Here is a 13,107-nt window from a genome sequence, read left to right on the forward strand (position 1 = left end):
TCCAGCGGTAGCCAAAGCAACCATATAACTACCCCAGAAAACACTTTTCTCTGTCCACAAACGTTGGGCGCGTTCAGACCCAGGGCAAACCCCACAGATGGCATCAGTGAAGTTTCACCCACTTTGCCCTCGATCTGAACGTGGCTCATAGCCTGAAGTCCAAGCCAGTGGGGTTTTTGACATGTTGCTTTTCCGATCTATATTATCGAGCTAGCTACCCGAGTCCAAACCCCGGAGCTGCATTTAAACGTGTTCAAACCTCGCTTGTATCAATTTGAGCTAAATCAATATAAGCGAGAGCAAAACCAGTTTAAGTGTGTCTCCGTTAGGGTTTTGCACTGGTGTAACTAGATCAGTTTTAAGTGATCTAGTTATATGGATGCAGCTTTTCTGATATAGATCAAGCCAAAGGCTTTTCAGGTGGCTTAGAAATCTAGACAGCAAAAGTGCTTTGTTGTTTACCCTTTGCAGCCTGATATGCGGAAATCAGCCATGGTCCCTTTAAAGCTTTCCCCAGTTGACGAAATTGCCCTTTTGAAGCATTAATTGAAACCACCATTTATAAGTGCTTTGTACATTCTCCTGCCTCTGATAGCTTGGCTAAATCTCGGGGTAGGGCTAACACACCAGCCTAATTATACACTTAATTATACTTGTCAGCCATTCAGAAGAAACACTGTTCGTTGGCCCTGTTCATTTGAGAACAAATTGACTTTTCGGCTTTGGGTTGGAGTCTTCCAGCGTGGCGCTGATTACTCACAGCCAGATGGAGGTTCAGCTGTTGGCATTGCAGATGAGCGGGATGGGAGGACAGAAACAATAGCAGCCTTGACTGCTCCTGGGGGTGGCGGGGGGAAGCCTTTGAGGGTTTACAATGCTGTGCTCTTTGTGGGCTGGTGGCTTTGATTACAGGGCAGTGTCGGAAGGGGGTTGCTCATGGCAGGTGGCTAATAAACTCCCCCATGTTGCTAAATATGGAGTGGTGCTGAAAAATCATGTCCGTTTCAGGGATACGGGGGGAGGGCACGCATTCATTTCTAGCCTTCGTCTGCTCTTAGGGAGTGAAGAGACAGGTTAGGGACATTAATTGCTCCAAGATAGACAGAGCAAGGGATGTAAATACAAAAAAAATGTGGCCCACGTCCCAACGTTCAGACCCTGCCCAGGAACACCTCCGTTCACAGCAAAGTGGCATCTCTGTTACGGGAGATCCAGGATTAGGACAGAAATCTCTGTCCCCATATGCCCCCTTCAGGACCCCTGTGTTTTGATAGGTGCCCACAAGCAGTCCGCTGCCAGAATTTCTCTGTCGGATATTAATTCTTCCTTTAAGGTCATCTGAAACAAGTGGGAATCATCTAAACATTTCATAGATAATAATAATTAATAAATAAATAATAAGGTTTGTTCCTTTAAAGAGACAAAAGCACACTGCAGCTTATTAACTTAATTGGGGTAAATAACCCAGCACTTAGTTAGTCTATAGTAAAAATAAAACAAATTTATGAACAGGGCATAGGATAGGTGATGCCAAGTAAGGGGAATAAAGTTAGAAAGGGTTACAAGCAAATAAAAGTGAAAACATGCATCTAAAACTTAATCTAGCAAGGTACAGGCTTTGTTCCAGATGGCTTTTCTCGCCAGTCTCTCTTCTTGCCAGCCTTGGCTCACTTTCTCTCAGTCAGGACCTTCCACAGAAGTACAAGGTGCTGGCTTCCCTTGTCTTCCTAGGTGCAAGTTCTTTGCCTAAGCAGGCTTCTCACCTATATTCAGGTACCAGACACTTCATTCCCACCCCCATGGTTAAAGGACCCAACTTTCTCAGCTTGCATTCCCTTGTGGTTGTCTAGTGACGGATGCCAAAGGTTGCTTCTGTCCTTGCTTATATATTCCTGAATTCAGTGACTTGGTTTCAAGTGGCAGCATGGCCTCAGACTGTTTCTCCCTTACTGGAGGCTTCCCGTCCCCTTATATGTAAATGGGGCTTCCATTGTTTTGATTCCACCATGCTTAATTTACCTAGGTGCCAGGTAAATAGCTGGCTTCTCTCCTGTCTGGGCGGGGAACCTGTTTCTCCCGGCTTGGCCACGGACTTTAAAGCACAATATCATTAAGTATCCCTGTTTCCTCATGTAGTGTTAATACAGACATTTCACAAGGATGTTACTCACCAGAGTGTCATTAACTTTCAGAAAAGACCTCTTTTGGGGCAGTTTCTTGTGGGATATCACTGGGGAGAACATAAAACCCAAGGATCTGCTCCAGAATGGAATTCTTCTAGAGCAGGGGTCAGCAGCCTTTCAGAAGTGGTGTGCCGAGTCTTCATTTATTCACTCTCATTTAAGGTTTCATGTGCCAGTCATACATTTTAACGTTTTTAGAAGGTCTCTTTCTATATGTCTATAATACAGAATTAAACTATTGTTGTATGTAAAGTAAATAAGGTTTTTAAAATGTTTAAGAAGCTTCATTTAAAATTAAATTAAAATGCAGAGCCCCCCGGACCGGTGGCCAGGACCCGGGCAGTGTGAGTGCCACTGAAAATCAGCTCGCGTGCCGCAGGTTGCCTACCCCTGTTCTAGAGCATCCAACTCTGGTTTAGTAGTGACCCAGGCATATCCAAGCCCCACAGATGCACTGTCCATTCAGCTGCTAAGGCTTGCTCTACACACTACTAAGTTAGAAGTTAGAATGACGTGATCTGCCTTGCACTGACCTGGTTGTGCATGAGTCTACACTTACATTTGTCCCCCACTGATGTTAGTGCCCTATTAAGGTGATGCAGTAACACCACCTCCCTGAGTGGCTTTGAGCCACGGTCGACGTACTGAGGTTGATGCAGCGTGAGTGTAGACACTGCTTTACTGGTGTTGACCATAACAGTCCTCCAGTATCTGTCCCACAATGCCTGACACTGATGGAGTGATGGCACAGAGAGTATCCGAGCTGTCTCCGTAATGCACTGTCGCCTGGGTCTGCCGGGGCTTTCTGAATCTGCGCAGGGGACGCAGGCCCACGGCACGTTGCCCTTTCAACAGCTCCCTTGCTGGTCTTGGCTTTGCAGATCGGGGATCGGAATGGGGAGCTGACGGCTCGAATGAACGTGGCCCAGCTGAAGTCAGCCCTTGGCGATGAGAATGGGGATGCAACCCGTCATTCCGCTGGCTACGAAGCGCAAGGTAAGTCTCAGGAACTGGAGTCTCTTTGGGTACGTCTGCACTGCAGCTGGGAGCGTGCCTCCCAGCCGCAGCAGACAGGCTCAAACCAGCTCCATTGGAGCTAGCTCGCTAAAAGTAGCAGTGTGGACATTGCGGCACTGGCTGGCCCTCCAAGCCCACCCGACCCCTTGGGTCCAAGCTCAGGCAGCAAGTCCGAGTCACTACTGGTGCCATAACATCCACGGTGCTGTTAGCGCGTTAGCTGGAGTGGAGCTAGGGCAAGTCTGTCTACGCGGGCGGGGAGGCTGGCTCTCCACTACATTGTACCTATATCCCCTTACTTCCCCACAGTCCCCTTTCCTTGAAATAAGGCAGGTTGGGGTTCCTGACCTCTTGCTCTGTTCACGTGTCTTTGGAGCTGCTAGTTTTCTTGCACGTAGTTGGTGTTAAATGTAAAGCAAAGTTAAAACAATAGGAGCTGCTGTTGGTCCTCCGAGTCTGGTATCCAGCCTCTGGCAATAGTCAGTGTTTCTGGACAAGGTGAAAGCCTCTCCAAAAATACATCTAGACACGAGCAATGGGGGAAAGGTCCTGGCCCTTGTAGTGATTGCCTTGCATCCAGAAGCGTGTGGGAGCCTCTTCTTAAGTGGAAAGTTTTGCAGCATTTGACTGTCTGGCCTCCTGCCGCAGTGAGTTCCACAGGTTGTGACCGCCCTCCGTGTGAAGAGGCATTTCCTCAGACTCGTTCTGAGCTGTCCAGCTGAAGGCAAAACGCTGCTCATCACCGTCGTCTTTGTTGTTGCTAAATGCTGACAGCACTCTTGTTGCTTTACAATCACATGGATAGACATAGGTCCCTGACTGCCGGGGTCTGATGGACACCTGAGGCAGACAAAACAGTTCAAATGCAGTACATCAGGTGGCTGCAAAAACCCGAGGTGATGCAGAGATCTGTGTTTATGTGGTTGCTGAGAGATGGGGACTTCAGGGCTGGGAGAAGTGCGGGCTTCCTGGAGGAGGAGGGAGATCATTTGGTGCGTGTGAAGAGGGAGGTATTTCCAGGCATCAGGAGCAACGCGGGAGAAGATGCGAAAGGTGGAGTGGGAGAAGGATGCAAAGAGAATGGTGCGAGTGCTATAGGGCATGGCTGCATTAAATGTTCCGTAGATGGAGGGAGGCCCAGGACGATTGTTGGGAACAAAGGGGGTTTTGTGGTTTGTCACCAGGAAAAGACTGGGGCCTGATTCTCCCCTTTCTTGCCCCTTGCGGAATCGTTTTCTGCTGTGCCACATGGGCGGGAAATAGTGCCAGTGGTGTGAGTGAGTGCAGAGTCCGGATTTGGTGCCATGCTCTGCACAGGTGTGTACATGAGCCAAGGTGCAGGGTGGTGGAGAACTGGGCTCCAGGGAGCGGAGAGATGCAGATTAACAGCATCGCTATGAATTCTGAATGAAATCCTCATGTGACGGGCAACAAACCCACTATTTCCTCTCCTGCAACACTCCGCTGAGCTCCGGACGGCCCTCTGACTGCTCTGGGTGATGACGCAAATTTCCAAAGGGTGGTAACTGTTTGTTTGGCTGTCTGACCACTCATGGGCGCCCCAGGAAGGAGCCTCCAGCAAGCCCTTGCATTGACCTGCAGTGAGTGACATGCCTCAGCATCCCAGGGCCTGACTCATCCCTGAAAGCTCTACAGGCATTTCCCTGGTTCCCAAGAGAAAAGGCGAGATGCTGCATGACTTTGTTGCAGTGGACAAAAGAGCTTTGATATCCCCCTTTCCCCCCTTCCTTCCCCCCCCCCCCCCCACTGTGCCCTGGACAGGTTTCTCTATGCTCCCCTGGTAGACCTTCAGATCTAAGCAATGAAACCCGAACCAGGATGTAACAGAGCAGAACTCTGCAAATCCCTTGCCGATTTGAGGGTGGGGTGGATCGAGGGAGGAGAGCTGTGCGGAGACAGGCAATTCCATTTCACGGAGGATTTGATGTTTCAACTTTGCTTTCGTTCCAATTAGGAATATAAACAAAAACATTTAACATTCTCTATCAAAGGGAAGACCCTGGGGTCTGTGATCATGGACTCTGGAAATGACCCCGGGGCACTCTGCCTGGCTGGTTGGCCTGTGGCCACAGGACCTGGAAGTCCCTTCCCCTGGGACTGCAGACTCTGGAATCCTGTTTCCCTGTAGCCTGGCAGGTGGGTTGCTGAAGTTAGACAGAGGAACCGGCAGGACACCAGGCAGGTTTTGAAAGCTGCCCAGGGTGTAGCAGGCTGGGTCGGTCAGAATCCTGCCTGGCTTTCCTGAGACGTCATCGAAATCAAACGGTCTCTGTGGAAGGTTTTGGTTTCAACGAATTGGGGAATTCGGATGAAAACCCGTTTGGCCCAACCTGTTCTAAGCAGCTCTCGTCGCCACTGCGCCGGGGTTTCCATTCTTTGGAAGTGGGGCAGCCACGACTTAGCATGGTGGCAATGGGCTGGCTGACCCCACATGGCCTGTGTTCATAGCCAGATTCCGTATCTCATCCCAGTCTCGCCGTTCCCAGGCCCCTGTGGGTGAGGGGGAAAACACGGCGTGTCACCAAATGGTGCCCTGCAGTTCTTGACTGGAAGGACGGTGCTTGCAGTGTGTGTGTTCTTGGAGAGCACAATGAAAACAGGCCCTCAGCATGCCGAAAACTAGTGTCAAAGTACCCCCAGAACAATTCATATCTAGCGATGGCCTCTCTTACACCAATATCTTTCATGCATCAGACAGACCTCGTTTCTCCCCATAGATGCAGTAACGTCCTGGGGGGCTGTTGGTTAGTTCAATATGACCTTATTAGGGCTGACACTTTTCTCTCGCGCTGGTTATTTTGTTATTGGCAGCAGATTGAAAGAGGATCGCACAGCGGTCTGAGTGTGTTTCTGAAATGAAATTAGCCATCCCTGTTTGCGTAGCGTGTTGATTTTGAAGGTGTAGCCGGGAGTTGAAATACCAAAGGCCTTTCCAGAGGATTCATTCCACTTGAGCTGTAAACGCTTTCGGCCGGGCTCAGGCCCTGTGCTGCAGTGGAAGCTGAGCTGAGCTCTCTCAAAGCTAGTTTGGAAGGCTGCAGCCGTACCAACCAGGCGATCGGCCTCATTTTGCAAGGCCGTCCTTCCACAGCTCTGTTCGTCAATTAATTAGCTCGGGTCCTCCATTGTTTGCGACACCTCATTAGAAGCCTCCTCCCTTTGGCAGATGTTTTTGTTTTGAATGGCGGCAGGAATTAACCTAGAAGTTGGATTTGCTTCCTTGGTTTTTGGTTCTACGACAGAACTGAGTGTGGCTGAAAAGCGCCTGTGTGCCCATCTGAGACGCAATGTTTAGCCACACAGCAGACCCAGCAGGCCAAGATGCCCCCACGTGGCGTGGCCACGTTGCCTCAGTCTTCTAGTGCGATGGAGCTCCGGGGGCTGGGGGTGTTTGATGATCCCACCTGGTGGGCAGGCAGCCAGCTGACGGGGCTCCCACTGTATAACAGGGCTTGTCTACGTGGGGAAATTGACAAGCAGAACTACACAGTGGATGCTGGTTATCTGCAGTCCCGAGACAGGCTGCTTTCGGTCATTGGCGACGCCAGCCCAAGAGCCGATCCCGTCCCACTCACTTTAACGTGAATGGGATTTGGAGACTGGCAGCTGCCGTGCTGCTGATTGATAACTATTTGACATCCCAGTAGCCCCTGCTCCCCGTGGCAAGCCCTGGCCACAGGCAGGTTTGCAGGGCTGCAGCCAGAGAAGGAAGTTCTGTGATGTGCTGAGCCTGGTCCCTGGTGCCAGGGCAGAGTGCAGCCGGGAGAGGGGAAGGAGAGGAAGCATGAATCCCCAGGACTCCCCTCCCCACTGCCACCTTCCTTGCCCACAGCCTTCCCTCCAACCTGCAGCGCCGGATGCCAGCCGGGGCTCCCGTTACCTCCTGTGCAGGCGGCGGGTCCCCATGGGGCCGCCCCATGCTGCCGTCTCAGGCACGTGCCTTTGGCTTACTGGAAACTTTTGGATAATAGCAGCATCTTGCTGCCAACCGAGGTTGCTAATAAGCTGTACTAGTCTAATTATACTGCTCTGGCTCTGGCGGTGCCGCTCCCTGGGCCGACGCACTGATCTGGAATAAAAGCAACCTTTTTTTTCCACGTTGCGTTGGAAGCGGTTTAAGCTATGTGGGGGGAAAAGTCACTTTATTCCAAAATTGCGTCCACATGGAGAGATGTATAATTAGAGCGCTGGTGTTCAGCTAATCTGTTTCCCCATGTAGACAGGAAGATCCGGAGCTGGGGCCTCGGTACTTAGTGCTGTTCACACCTCCTTCCTCGAGACCTGCCTCCCTGATACGACTCCCCCACATGCTGGTTCCCAAGTGAACGCAGGACTGGAGCTGAGCTGAGCCCGGAGGAAGACTGGGCTTCCCACCAGGGAGAGGCACATGGGGTGGCTTGCTCCCCCTCCCAGCATCTAGAAACTGTCCCCACTCCCTAGCACCATGCCCCTAGCTTCCCCAGTCCTCAAGACATCAAACCCCTGGAGATCAGCCAGTGCTGGGAGGGTTAAGCCTTTTGCAGGGCTAAAGAGAGACGGGGGAGGGGAAGGTTGATAATTGAAACTAATTCTTATGCAAGGGAGTGAATTGGGGAGGGACAGCAAATCTTAGGCCCATCAACCTTGCCATTGTCCCCTCCAAGCCCAAGGCTAGTGCTGGGCTGGGTTAGCATCCAAAGCCGGATTTCATGTCCCCCTTTGATCTGAGCGCGTTTATGACTGACTGAAAGCGAGGCCGGTCTACGTGCCTAATTATCACCGAGCGAGAGAGTGGCTGCGTTAATCAGACGGCACTGTTTGTTTGAGGCTTTTATAGGTTATAATGACCTCATTCATCAGCAGTGCCAGTGATCGGGTTTCCAGGGTCAGGTTTGTTCCAAGGAGAAGGACAAAATGTTCTAAAATAAATAAATAAATTAATAAAGAAAAGCAACCGACGGAGGGGAGCGCGGGAGTGAGAGGAAGTGAACGGTGGGCCTGTGGCAAACATCGGAGCTTTCCTTAACGAACTATGGCCTGCCAGGGAGGGACTTCACCGCAGCTTCTCGGGCATGTCCGAGAGGGGAGGTAAATACTGTCCTTTCTTTCAGTGATGTGGCAATTTCTGAAGCATGGCTTCTTGGCATCTTTTACCAGAAGCTGGGTGCGGTGTGATTGGGGGGTGGGGCTTACCGGTTTTCCAGCATGTTGGAGATTATCTGGCTACAGTTTACTGATACAGACCAATTTCTACTGTGGGGGGGAAAAAGCCAGAATTTTTTCACCTGAGTTGGAAAATCTGGTATTGGTCCAATGTCTCAGTGTCAGGGCTCTTCTCCCCCCAGCTCCCGCTCACAGGACAACATTGACCAGTCAGCCTAATCTTTATTTTCCTGCTCACTGCAGCTTTCCTGATTGGATACAACATTCTTCTTCACCTCCTGTTAAAGCAGAAATTGTAGCTTCTCTAGAGGTTGTGTTAAAAAGCTGCCATGTTCTACCCCAGATGTAGCTGCATTTCAGCAGTGGATGAAATGATCACTTAACCTAGGCCTGAGTTAGGACTTTCAGTGAAGCCCCAAACCAGATGAATTTTGACAACCCACCCCTGGGTTTTGTCCTTTGCTACAGAGGTTTTTCACAGCTGTATTCCTCTGTGGAACAGAAGCATATTTGTCTAACAAGTACTCCTGTTACATTTGTCTTTGTATCTCTCTACGTGTATCTGCACCCATGGAAACAACTATAGGACATGGGCTGTCACTAAAACATGTATTTGCGCTGTGTAAGAATGAGCTTTCACTTCAAGAGAGACAAGGAAATGCTCAGATTTGTTAGGGTAAATGTTGAGTGCCGTTGCAGTGACCCTGTGTGTGATTACGGTGTGTGTGTCACAATAGTGGTGTGTGTATAATAAGAGAGGAAAGAAGGCCTGGTAGTTCAGGCACAGGAATGAGAGTACAGACTCCTGGGTTCTGTCCCTGGCTCTTAGGGTCGGTCTACTCTGCACCTAGACACCCGCGGCTGGCCCGTGCGTGCCAGCGGGCTCGGGCTAAGGGGCTGTGTAGTTGTGGTGTAGACGTTCCGGTTTGGGCTGCAGCTGGGACCCTACAACCCAGGCTCCAGCCCGAGCCTGAACAGCGACACTGTAATTAAGCAGCCCCTTAGCCCGAGCCTCAGGAGCCCGGTCAGCAGGCCTGGGCCAGCCAGGGGTTTTTAATTGCAATGCAGCCATAGCCTTAGACTAACTCCCTCCCCGCGTGAATTTGCTGAAGTCACTGATGCACAGGGGAGGTTAATCCTGCTCCTCTGCTTCACAAGGGAGCAGTGAGGCTCAGTTGATGGTTGCAAGGCACTTTAATGGGTGCCTCTGATGGTCCCAATGTGTACTAAAAGCATGGTTACCGTTAATAGCAGCAATTCACAGCACGGGGAACAGACAGAGGCAGGGCCGGTGCAAGGATGTTTCACGCCCTAGGCGAAACTTCCACCTTGCGCCCTCCCCGAGCCCTGCGGCAGCTCCCCACCCCCCCCCTCCGCCCTAAGGCGCCCCACTGCAGCAGCTCCCCACCCGCCCTCCACCCTGAGGTGCCCCCCTGCAGCAGCTCCCCACCCCCCCCGGCCCGGGGAGCCGTGCGGCAGCTCCCCACCCCAGCTCACCTCTACTCCGCCCCCTCCCCGAGCCCTGCAGCAGCTCCCCACCCCCCCTCCGCCCTGAGGCACCCCCCTCCCCCCGTGGCAGCTCCCCCCCTGCCCAGGGAGCCGTGCGGCAGCTCCCCACCCCAGCTCACCTCTGCTCCGCCTCCTCCCCGAGCACGCCGTCGCTGCTCCACTTCTCCCACCTCCCAGGCTTGCGGCGCCGATCAGCTGTTTGGCGCCGCAAGCCTGGGAGGGAGAGAAGCAGAGCGGGGCGGCGTGCTCAGGGGAGGAGGCAGAGCAGAGGTGAGCTGGGGCGGGGAGTTCCCCTGCGTGCCGCCCCCCCCCCCCTTGCTGAGGCGGCCCTCCCTGTGCCCCCCCGCCCCAGTTCCCTCCACCTAAATGCTGACGACGACCGGGGCAGCTGAAGATCTGGCCGCTGCGGTCGCCGCAGAAGAAAATGCCGCCCCCCAAATGCTAGTGCCCTAGGCGACCGCCTAGGTCGCCTAATAGGTTGCACCGGCCCTGGACAGAGGAAAATGTGTGTCTGTACCAGGAAGCAGGCGAGACATAGAACTGACATTGGGACAAGTCCCGCTTTATGGGGTCAGTAAATCTTGTGGTGAGAAGCTCTTTGAAAACCCCAACTCTTTCCATTTCAGAGTATTGGGTGGATCTTTCTTCATGTGGATGCTAAAATCAGCAGATGGCGGAGGGGGAGCATTGTTAGAAATATTCTACCTATTTGAAGTCAATTGAATTGCTTTCTAGATTCCTCTGGCGGTTTCTCACTTATGGTCTCCATGAATCTGGGCCTGGAACTGAAACACAGCCAGCTGTATCGTCAAACTACAGACGTTTACTGCTGGTTATTTTCGCGTCTAATTAATGGGCATCGCATTGCGTTTGGAAAAGGCTCATATCTGATCCGTCTCTTCTGCTGTTTTGGCTCCTCTTGCAGGGTTCCTTGTGATTGAATTAATATTCCTTGAACAATTGGCTGTTTGGAGACAAAGCTGGAGGCCAGAGGAGCGGGAAGGCGGCTGTAAAAGTCTTGTGAAATCAGCGACCTTGTCATGCAACCCAAACATGCCGAGCTTAAAGCAGCAAACAAAAGCAAACCAGAGGAACAAAGACAGAGCAAATAAATGGGCTGTAGTCGTTCCTCTGTGCAGGGGTATGTGGGTCTGAATACAGCAGGGTTTGTATTCAGACCCACATGGAAAACTGGAAAACAAAGGGTTTTGCAGTACATCTGCTCAGGAGAGGTTGGCACTTCTATTTTAATTTAGGGAACTGAGGTTTCATAGACGTTAAGATCAGAAGAGACCATTAGATCATCTGGTCTGGCCTCCAGCATAACAGGGTCTCGAGAATTTCACCCAGTTACCGCTGGATTGAGGAAGCAGTTTGGAGAAATGTAACTGACCAGGCCCTTTGCCCGAAACTCCCCCACTGAACTGCTAGGGGTTGGGCACGTGCAGGGAGCTTCATCTTCTGTTTTCACTGATGCCTTTAGAATGCCTTTGAGCCTCTTCCCAGAGTCTGGGCCCAGACCACAATTTCACCCCCCCAGAAAGGGAGAGTCTCCCTCACAAAATCAGTGAGTGTCGGGGAAAGGGAAAGACCGTGAATCTCCCTAGAGAACCTGTTCTCATGAGATTTCTGACACGAGGGCTTGGACTTGTCCCCTCTGAGTAAAGAACACGGAGAACTTGCTAGAGCCCGTTACTTCAAAGCCTTGTACAAAGGAGAAGGAGTCTCCTCATCCGCAATGAACAGCTGGGGAAACTGAGGCAGGGAGCAGTGACGTGACTTGCCTGAGGTCACAGAGTGAGGCAGGGGCAGAGACAGGAATAGGAACCACTGGACCGTGCTGCCTCTGCTTTAAGCAGAACGAGGTTTGCATTTGATTTCAGAGGTCACAGGATGGAGGCTTCTGTGCCATCCACACTTGTCGGGGCTCATCCCAGACGAACCTTCTGAGATTGGCCCATCACCAGTTTCGAGATGGCTCTGCGCAGGACCCTGTCCTTCCTGCCCTTCCCCCACCTTCTCTGCTTCTTGGGCCAAGAGCTTGAGCCTTCTCTCCATATCCGGCTGCTTTGCATTGCACTTCGCATCCCCGGGGGCAGCAGCGACTCGTGTGAAGCGTGGGGTCCTGCAGGGAGCTGCCTTGCATTGCCTTTGGTAGGGCTTTCCCCCGTCTACTGTCCAGGCTGGGACTGGCTGGGACTGGCGGCGCCTACTGGCTCTAAGTGAGGCAGTTATTCAGTCTTCCCCCCGTGGCAGGTGTGGTCGTTACCACCCAGCCAGCTGGGTTTGGGCTGGATCAGAATTTGTTCACTCAGAGAACGTCAGAGAACCACTGATACAGAGACTGGCGTTGCAATGGCCGTGTGCAGACAGAGCAGTCATTCTGCGTTCTGACAGGAGCTCACAAGCAGCCTCCCCCGCAGAACCTGTTTTATTACGAATGAGAAGAGCGGCCAGGCCATCCCCTCCCTCTCCAGTCCCCCTCCTCGTTTCCAGCAGGCCTAGGGGATTATGGTCCGGGGATAGGGCACCGGATTGGGAGTAGGAAGGCTCTGGTTTATGCCTGGTTCTGCTCCTGACTTGCTGTGTGACTTTGAGCAAGTCACTTCCCGTCTCTTTGCCTCGGTTTCCCCGTCTGTAATGGGGAGATGCCTTACGCGCCTTTGTAAAGCACTTCGAGCTCTATGCATGAAATGATACTGCATCTGGTTATTTTCTGCCTGGGGTTCAGATACGTCGTTTTGGTATCACAGAGGAGAATTCAGTGCCTAGTGGATATGTGTTCACACCTGGCACCTCTTTGGCACTTTCAGTAGAGTGACTGAGGGCAGAACGGGCCTTGGAAACCACATGCCCAGTTCGCTCCTGGAAGATGACAGGCCTCGTGGAAGCAGGCTGACGCAGACTGTGGGCTGGGGAAATGGGACCAGGCGGGAAACCTTGCACGGCTTGCACCTGTTCTGTTTTTCAGTGCAGGAGGTCAGGCTTGGGCTCCAGCCTCTTTCACAGATACTCAAGGGGAGAAGGGCGGGTGAACCCTCGTGGCTGCCTATGGCTCCCGGAGCACAGCAGGGCACTTTGGAGCCCGGCTGAGAGAGAGATGAGACTGTGTAGCACTGGGACTCTGTGGAACGACAAAAAGGTTCCAGCTCTGAGACGTCCGACTGGCCCCAGCATTTGAACCGTCTCGCCGGCAGGCAGCAGAGAGAGCTGTCCGTCAGTTCCTTTTAGCCGG

The 13,107-nt window shown here is 52.2% G+C and overlaps 1 protein-coding gene across 1 annotated transcript in view; it reads left to right on the plus strand.

Annotated features, from left to right (window-relative positions):
* The window catches only part of GPSM1 (G protein signaling modulator 1), a 124,435-nt gene that overhangs the window by 44,236 nt on the left and 67,092 nt on the right, over positions 1 to 13,107 (plus strand). Inside the window, exon 9 of the mRNA XM_065418823.1 lies at positions 3,065 to 3,179. Within this exon, the coding sequence (XP_065274895.1) occupies positions 3,065 to 3,179 (115 nt within the window). The remainder of the gene's footprint in view (positions 1 to 3,064; positions 3,180 to 13,107) is intronic.

The sequence above is a fragment of the Emys orbicularis genome, chromosome 18 (genome assembly GCF_028017835.1).
Source record: "Emys orbicularis isolate rEmyOrb1 chromosome 18, rEmyOrb1.hap1, whole genome shotgun sequence".
NCBI lineage: Eukaryota > Metazoa > Chordata > Testudines > Emydidae > Emys > Emys orbicularis.